This window comes from Arachis ipaensis, chromosome B06, assembly GCF_000816755.2.
Source record: "Arachis ipaensis cultivar K30076 chromosome B06, Araip1.1, whole genome shotgun sequence".
In the NCBI taxonomy this organism is placed as follows: domain Eukaryota; kingdom Viridiplantae; phylum Streptophyta; class Magnoliopsida; order Fabales; family Fabaceae; genus Arachis; species Arachis ipaensis.
The window spans coordinates 93,767,960-93,776,862 of NC_029790.2; the positions used below are offsets into that span (position 1 = coordinate 93,767,960).

The following is an 8,903-nucleotide window of genomic DNA, read 5'->3' on the forward strand; positions in this document are numbered from 1 at the left end:
TATATTTTAGGACAATTTACATAAATAAATTGTTTGTCCCTCAAATTTATGCAATTGCATTGTTTTAAAAATGAAGACGCAAATACATTGTTTCATATATCTATAGAAACCGCTACTGGCAGTAGCGGTTTATCAAAACACGTAATCCGCTATAGCCAGCAGCGGTTTACATGCGAATGGGGAACACAGAAACCACTAGAGGCTGTCGCGATGCGGTTTCTGTTTGTTGATGTTTGGCCATAAACTGTTATTGGCAGTAGCGGTTTATGTGTATTAGGACATGTGCGTAAAGGCAGCAGCGATTTAAGTTGATTAGAAAAAATATTTGTTTATGCTAAATTAAGTTACAAAAAGATTGAGAGAAAGAAAACGGGAGTATATATTTTTTGCACTCATATGATTTATATGGATAAAAAATGAAGTAATTTTTAAAGAAAAAGTGTATGCTTTAGTAAATTTTTTACTAAAAATAAATTATTTTATCATTCATGAGTTTTAGAAGGGATGAAGGTAAAAAAAAATTTAGTCTTAGTTTATATATTTTAGTATTCTGTGAGTACTCACTCTTTGATTTGCTATTTAATCTCATTTTAATAATAAATACAAATATAGAGTGAGTACTCACAGAGTACTAAAATATATAAACTAAGACTAAATTTTTTTTTATCTTCATCCCTTCTAAAACTCATGAATGATAAAATAATTTATTTTTAGTAAAATATTCACTAAAGCATACACTTTTTCTTTAAAAATTACTTCATTTTTTATCCATATAAATCATATGATTGCAAAAAATATATACTCCGTTTCTTTCTCTCAATATTTTTGTAACTTAATTTAGCATAAACAAACATTTTCTAATCAACGTAAACCACTACTGCTAGCGGTTTACGTACATGTCTCAATACACATAAACCGCTACTGCCAGTAGCGATTTATGGCCAAACATCAACAAACAGAAACCGCGACAGCCTCTAGCGGTTTCTGTGTTCCCCCATTGGCATGTAAACCGCTGCTGACTATAGCGGATTACGTGTTTTGATAAACCGCTACTGGTAGTAGCGGTTTCTATAGATATATAAAATAATGTATTTGCGTCTTCATTTTTGAAACAATGCAATTGCGTAAATTTGAGGGACAAACAATTTATTTATGTAAATTACCCTATATTTTATATTTAATAAATATATCACATCCAATAAATACATCATTGTTGTACTCACTAAATTACAGAAAACTTAAGTTAAATAAATTGATCCACACTGGTCGCACATGCATTTTTAATTTCACACTCATCAGTTATATACATGCGAAACAGTTTACCTTTTTTTTCAATAACCTAAAATTTAAATTATCGCTCTAATTAATCCTTGAATGCTGTGGTAGTCATCAATTAAAAGTATATTTTTGCTTCATTGTTTTAGATCCCTAACCATGCATGGTTGAAAGTTTGAAACTTAACTCTAGAGCATAGTCATTGATTGGGTGGTCGTACGGGTGTTTAATTTCAAACAAAATTAATCCAATTCAAATTAAGAAGTGATCAAAACTTCAATAATAATTTAGATATAGGTGGATTGTATATATTCTTAACAAACCACATAAATGGAATCCGGGATATATGCTTCAAAANNCTTAGTATTATTAATGTCCTTTTCAAAATCAATTCTAATTTTTTCTAAATCAAATTCCTAACATTTTTCTATCACATTCTTACTAGGGATGGCAAAACTCCCCGAGATACGGGGATTCCTGCGGGAACTGCCCCGAATGGGGATCCGATTGTGGGAAATTTTTTCTGTGGGGATGGAGATGGAGGACAAAATTCCTCCGAAGTAGGCGTGGGGACCCGAGCGAGGATGCTCGCCCCGTCCCCACTATTTCCCGAAATTTATGAATTTTCTAAATTATCCTTAATAGTTTATTTCTCATATATGTTTTTTAGTCATTTCTCACACACACACATATATATATAGAAACTCAAAACTCCTAATCTTTATTTGCATAACCCTTCTTCAATTCAGAAATCCCTAACGTTGTTCATACTCCATCCAACCTCTCTACAGCCACCCCATCGCCACCCTTCTCACCGCATCGTCACACCTCACCGTGCCATCACCCTTATCGCGTCGTAATTTCTATTTGTGGCGTTCCTTTTCGTAACTCTACCGTCGTGTCCATTCTCCTTTCTGTTGTCGCGTCTCCCACCTCGTCCACTGCTTTGTCCTTTGACTCGTTGTTGCGTCCCCACATTGCGTCATTTAGACTTTTTGTATAAAATCTTGCAGTTTTTGTATAAGATAGATACTTTTAGCTCTATTCACATGAAAATTAATAATTAGTTAGAACTATTATGTAGATGGGAAATGGAGTCCCCGTAAAAAATGGAATCCCATGAAAAATAGGGATGGGGAACAATATTCCTCCACGGCGGAGAATGAGTACGGAAATGGGGAACAAATCTGAGGGCGGGGATGGGGAGCAGGGAGGCATCCCCCACCCCCGCCCTATCCCGTTGACATCCCTAATTCTTATCTATTAAAATATAATTTCTCTCCAAAAAATTAACATCCAAAAATCCATCATAGTAAATCCAGTAAGATATCTATATTTCTCCCAAATCTATTCCAACCATAATTCCACAAAAAAAACGAAAGAAACAGAAAAAGAAAATCCAGATCTTCATAATTGGGACATCACATAGCATTATCTTTTATTCATAGAAGTATGTTATATTATCTGTTTACATGTTCTGATCAACTGGCATAAAAGTGTTTTATTATTAGTTATTGCATGTGTTTGAATTGAATGAAAAAGATAAAATTTTTAATCTTTATTTTACATTGAGGGGTTTACGGAAAGGAAAATACTGTCGCGTCTTAATTTTCTGGTTGTATAAATAGTATTTTGTGGGTGGAGATGATGAGTTGGTTACAAACTTATAGAAATCTATGGTGATATTTTAAAGTGGCATTGGCCCTGTATTCGGTAATTTGTTCAACGACTTTAGAGTGTTCTTGATTTTTTTATCGGTGGTTTGTTGCACACAATGCACACATTGATTCATAATTTGATATTTTATTTTATTTTATTTTATTTTATTTTATTTTATTTTATTTTAACTGTTTTTTATTTGGTAATTTGCTTGTTACGTGGTGTGTTTTGATTAAAGAGATTAACATTAAAATAAAAATGATATTATCATATATGTATGCCTTTATATGTAAACGGTCCACACACTTTAGCTTTTATTTTTCAAGCTTTCTTAAATAATGGAGTAATAAAATAGATCATATATAACTAAATTATAATTTTAACTCTCACTTTATGTGAATTATATAAATAGTGACATTTAAATTCGTATTTTAGAGATTAATAATATTAATGTATCAATTAAAAAGTAGCCACTGAATTTAAGTTGGTTAAAAATTATGCATTAGTTCATTATTTTATTTAGAGTGGATCTTTTATCTTCATGAGTATGATCATGATAATTGATTAAATACTGCTAATTGAACTTAGGTATAATTACAATTGTGACTTGCTTAAGAAGATTTTTGCATTAGTCAAATAGCGTCAATTTGTAACTCTTACATCATAGATGTTATGTTAGTTATATTAAATAAAGATGTTATTGTAGCTATGCTAGTAAAAAATTTTTGGAATGTTATATTTAAGTTAAATAGTTGACTTAAGTATATATTTGTGTTGTTCATGATCAGGTATTCAAAAAAAAGCATTTAGAATAGTTCGTACCAGGAACAAAAAAGATACACATAAACGTAATACTAAAAAACAAAAGACAGCTAAAAAGACTTGGTAGACCAAAAGAAGTATGTTAAATGGTTAGGGGTGAATTAATAAAATGTCAATTTTGAGTATTTTTTACATAAATAATAGACTAAATAAGCTAAATTAACCCGGGATTTTGTGTGTTAATAGTAAATGTTAATACCGAATTTTTCTTTGGTTGTCACTGCTGATTATCATTGTCTGTGTAAAAAAACATTAGTTTTTAGGTGTTTGCCATGTTACGTGACTTCAGTTATAAAGCATTTAAGTTAAAAAACGGACGGAGAGAAAATGAGGGAGGTTGAGAACATGGACTTTGGCTGGCTAAGATATGTGCCTGAATGAGCTATTAACTAAGATATGATGGTAGCTTTAGCATCATCATATAGTTGAGATGAGAAGTCATTGATTATCAGCACAAAAAAAAAACTCCATAACAGTTGAATTCATTGTGCGGTGTTTTGGACTACTGAACAATGGTAAGTAAACCCCCAAAGAAAATAGAAAGGAAAGCGAAAAAAAAAAAGAATATTTTGTCATAATAATCTCGTTGAATATATGTTTTATATAAAATTAACCAATAAAGATTTGTGAGTTGACTCCTTTTTTGTTTGATAGGGACAAGTTTTAAGAATCTAAAAACATCAACAGAGTACCGAATTTTTAACAGTTTCACAGGAAAGACACATGCTGATTTGAAAAGGATGTTATCATATGTTCCATGCAGTCCGATGACGATAGAATTATTTTTTGGAGACATTTCATCATGCTGATATTGAAGTATTTGTTCTTTTCCTCGCCAAACGCCACCATCTCAGATATACATATACTTGCTGCCATTGATGTATCGAACCCAAGGTAGATCTGTTGCTACCATTTGAGTTTGATTCCTTATCTAATGATACTTAGATGTTTAAGTTGAAAATTCAAGCTAATTCAGCCAGGTTTCGGAGCATGCAGAATATGGTCATTTCAAGCATATTTTAAACTGAGAAAGTCTATTGAACCCCCTCAATAAAATGCAAATTGAGAATTGTTACTTCTCTTTACCCTTTAGATTCTTTTCGTGAAAATCACAATATTAAATTTATTAATTGATCCTGCTAAAATTCTTTTTCGTTAAATTATTATTCTAATATTATCTTACCTTTGCTTTTTGCATTGTGTTTTTAGCATTAAGCTCTTTGATGCCATTACTACTTTCACCTGAGAAAGAAAGAAAATTTCAGTTATAGTACTAAGAACTTCTCAGATATTATCTTTAACTCACTTTTTATTCCTTTCATATTACTTCTATAATATCTATGGACATGTTTTCATGTTGAAGCTACAAAGAAAGCATATAATTGCAGGTTAGTTGTAACGTTTATACCCTTTAAATTATTAAAAAATACTTAAATATTATAATTATCACTTAAAAAAAATGTGAATATTTAACTTTGTTCTAATGTGAACATTTCTTGAAGAGTAAGGAACCAAAATGAAAGATACATAAATAAAACAGTTCAGTAAATTAAATGCTTTTTTTTATCTAGTAACTAAGTGGAGTTAGAGAACTTTAACCACAGGAATCACTCCACACGAAAACAAATGAAAACTGAAGAAGAAAAGAAAACAGATCTAAAATAATGGCTCAATTCAGAAGCTTTCGACGTGGCAATTAACTACAGCGGCAACAATGACGTAAACTATGGCGGCAACGGTGGCAGAAACTGCAGCGGCAGAAACTGTAGTAGCAACCATAACTACAGAGCAAATAGATCTGAAACCATAATGTTGATAGAGGATGTGGCTCGATTGAGAAGCTTCCTGCAATAACTGTGATGGAAACAGCGGTGGAACCGGCGACTGTAATGGCGGTGAAACTGACGACTGCAACGGCGATGAAACCGGCGGTGGAGAATTTAAGGTTTTGTCGCCATTCTCTTCTCTTCTCTCTCATTCGGTCTCATTACATAAAAACTAAGAAGAAGAGGGGTTTTGTTTTATAAATGAGAGTTTAAATCTTAATTTTGAGTTAACTATTAGAGGGAGTTTTATAAATTGTCATAAATAAAATGTATTTTAGAGGTTTTTAAAAACCTCTACTAAAAAATTCTCTCAATTAAATATAAATCTTGTAGTGGAATTATCTTTCACAATATCTATTCTCGATGAGAGAACACTATAAAAAAATTACACAAGATAAAAGCAAAGAGGAAGAAAGATCGACGAAAGAGAACTTTCTCTTTTTTAAACTGTGTTTGAAAAAGGAGAAGGAAAAGAGATTAGAAAAAAGAGACCGAGAGAGTGAGATTAAATTAAATCTCAGTATTATATTTAGTATAAAGTATTCACAACTGAGTTATATATTAGTATCTTATTTGGTTCAAAATAGATATGGAGTTAAAATACAAATATTTACTAAAATATCTTTAGTTATTAAAAAAATATTGCTAAAATTTTAGTTTCTATTTTCAAAAATGTTAGTTTTTTGTGTTCCACCTTCTAAAGCCATTGAAAAGGTTAAAATTTTGTGTCACAAAACTAAAATTTAAATTCTAATCTTTGACTACTAAACATAATATTAAAGTTCAATTCTTTACTAAGTTTCATTCTTTAGAAATAAATACTACCTTAAATCTTGGCTTTGGTGGCTCTTGTTAGAGTAATGGGAGAGGTGTGTTTTTCAATTTTAATTTTTAACTTTTGTATATATATTAACTCCTCTTTTGTATTTAAAAAAAAAAATTCAAATTGATTCACCATGCTAATTCGCCCACCAGTCCCCTTAAGCTTGGAAATACATATTTGGTAAGCTCAAAATTCAGTTCAACTTGCCTTTTTGCCAAGTTTGTTAGGTTAGCCTAGTTAGTTCACTGTTTTGACATCCTTATTATTTATTTTAATAATATAAAAAATGATTTTAAACTAAACATTTAAAAAATTTTCTCTTTTACATTTTCAATACATTAAATAAAAAAAATCTTATAATATTGTCGTTATTATACTCTTAATATCCATTCTTAGAATTCATTTTAGCTCATTTCTTTTGTAAAACACCCGAACTCCAAACTTGAGAAAAGATAGAGACGGACAAAGTAGACCAATAATTGCATTGATGTTGGAGCGTATGCACCTATTATTTATTTTTGCGGCCTACTACTACTGGGATCACATTTTATTTATTTATTTATGAAAAAGTCTAAGAACGAGCAACTTTTTCAAATTCTTAATATATATATATATATTTTTTTTTTTTTCTTTTTGTTTTGCTCTGTTCCCATTTTAGCTTCTAGTTACCTCACTGCCTCCCGCACCGCGTGTTTCTCGCCAAAGCTCTCCACACAAAACACACAAATCATTCTCTGATTCCATGGCTGATTCCTCCGCCGCAACACTCCGCCGCCACAACTCCATGGTGGCGCCACCGCCCAGCAAACTCTCCGTCCCCCACCGCACATCAAGCTTGGACTCTCCCCACACCAATCAGACCTTCGAGCTGGTCTCTTTCAACGCCAACTCAACTTCTTCCTCCTTCTACACCTCCCTCAGAGACGTCCTCCCTTCCTCCTCCTCCTCCGCCGTCAATTCCCCCACCGCCGCCTCCTCCTCCTCCATCTCCATCCGCAACCGCCTTGTCAAGCATGCTGCCTGGGCTTACCTCCAGCCCATGTCCAGCTCCCCATCCTCCTCCTCCTCCGCCTCATCCACTCGCTTCCTCCGCCGCTTCTCCGCCTGTCTCGGCTCCCTCTTCCGCCGCATCGCCAAAATCTTTGACCGTATACTCCTTGCTTTCAGAAGCTTACTAAGCAAAACATCATAACGCTTCAATCTCAGAAGCCCAGTAAGCCCATGCTTCAGGATACCAATCTAAATATTTGTTTTGCCAGTAAAATTTCAATTTTGTTTTTTCAGGTTTTTAAGTGTGATTCATTATAATTATTTACTTTTAAAATGTTTTATTTAATCTTTGAAATTAAGTTTTATAATTCAATTTAATCCTTTTACAATATAATATTTGTAAAGGGACTAAGTTGAATCACCAAATATAATCTCAGGATTAAATTAAACATTTTAAAAAATGTAAAAGTAAATTGAATCATAAACAAAATTGAAGATTTACTCCTTGTTTTGCTTTTTTCTATGCTTGAAAAATAGCATATGTAGCTTGGTCTGTACAATTTTTATTTTATTCTTTTTCTTTTTTTAAATTTGGCAAGCGGTGGCTCTCAATTGTTGTGGCCTCCAAGCGTAAAGAATAAAAGAAATGAAAAGAATAATCAATTGATGTATGTGGTTGTTCCAAGAAAGAAAAGAAGAAACAATCTATTCAGTACATATGTTACAACCAGACATTACATGAATGTGAATGCTATAAGTTAATTCCAATTTCCCTTTGTGCCGGGCTTAATGTGAGTGAGGTATGTACACGGGGTTACAGTTCTAGACTGATGGGCTTTTTGTGCTCACCGTTCCCAGTTTTCGTTTGAAGCTTCTGTAATATTCCCTAGTGTTGGCTTTTTTTAGGGTCTAACTCTTACGCAAGCGTCGTAGCTTCTCGAAGACTCCACCGGGTTTGTCATTTTCGTCAGGCCCCCATGGCTCCTCCTCATGCAAGAAACCCGTTTGGGGATCTAAATGGAAATTCACTGGCCTGGCATTGTGCGCGTCCGAAACATTACGGCGCGTTAATTTGCTGTGCCCTGAACCTGAACCTGAGCCATTCATGTTGCCGTTTTCAAATAGAGCCTCACGCAATGAAGGCAATGGTGGTGCACTTGGAGCTGCAATCTCATTACCCCTTTTCTGCAATGTAACACCATAATATTACTTACTATCCTCAACAACGCCACTAACTAATTGTATTTACGTTATGACATTGAATTGCAATAGAGAATACATAGAGAACTAATTTTTGGTTAGTCAATCAAGGTGGAGCTGAAGCTTTTATTTGGAGGAGACCAACATCAAAAATATAACTTAGCAGGAGAAGAGAGGACTAAACTGTAAAATAAAAAATTTTATATATAAAAATTATCAAGTTGAGGGTCATCCCCCTCCTTTTTTTCTTTAATCAATATTAGTCAGTTTTATAGTTTAGGATTTGTATAATTTTTAATGTAAATTAA

At 32.9% G+C, this 8,903-nt stretch overlaps 2 protein-coding genes and 1 long non-coding RNA gene across 4 annotated transcripts in view; 1 reads left to right on the forward strand and 2 right to left on the reverse strand.

Annotated features, from left to right (window-relative positions):
• Positions 1-5,490, reverse strand: part of LOC110263410 — a 13,257-nt gene extending 7,767 nt beyond the window's left edge. The window contains exon 1 of the long non-coding RNA XR_002348983.1: positions 5,458-5,490. This is a non-coding gene — a long non-coding RNA (uncharacterized LOC110263410). The remainder of the gene's footprint in view (positions 1-5,457) is intronic.
• LOC107604669 lies at positions 6,747-8,065 on the forward strand. Its single transcript, XM_016306307.2, has one exon. It carries the CDS (start codon positions 7,148-7,150, stop codon positions 7,595-7,597), a length of 450 nt encoding a protein of 149 aa, XP_016161793.1. The 5' UTR covers positions 6,747-7,147; the 3' UTR covers positions 7,598-8,065.
• The window catches only part of LOC107604668 (putative HVA22-like protein g), a 3,108-nt gene continuing 2,243 nt past the window's right edge, over positions 8,039-8,903 (reverse strand). For both annotated transcript variants that reach the window (XM_016306306.2, XM_021104614.1), the window contains one exon: positions 8,039-8,580. In XM_016306306.2, coding sequence (XP_016161792.1) covers positions 8,305-8,580 — 276 coding nt within the window. In that variant the 3' untranslated portion in view covers positions 8,039-8,304. The remainder of the gene's footprint in view (positions 8,581-8,903) is intronic.

What these genes read in the sequence shown, in the direction of transcription:
- LOC107604669 (XM_016306307.2), top strand. Translation starts at nt 7,148, where the DNA reads ATGGCTGATTCCTCCGCCGCAACACTCCGCCGCCACAACTCCATGGTG.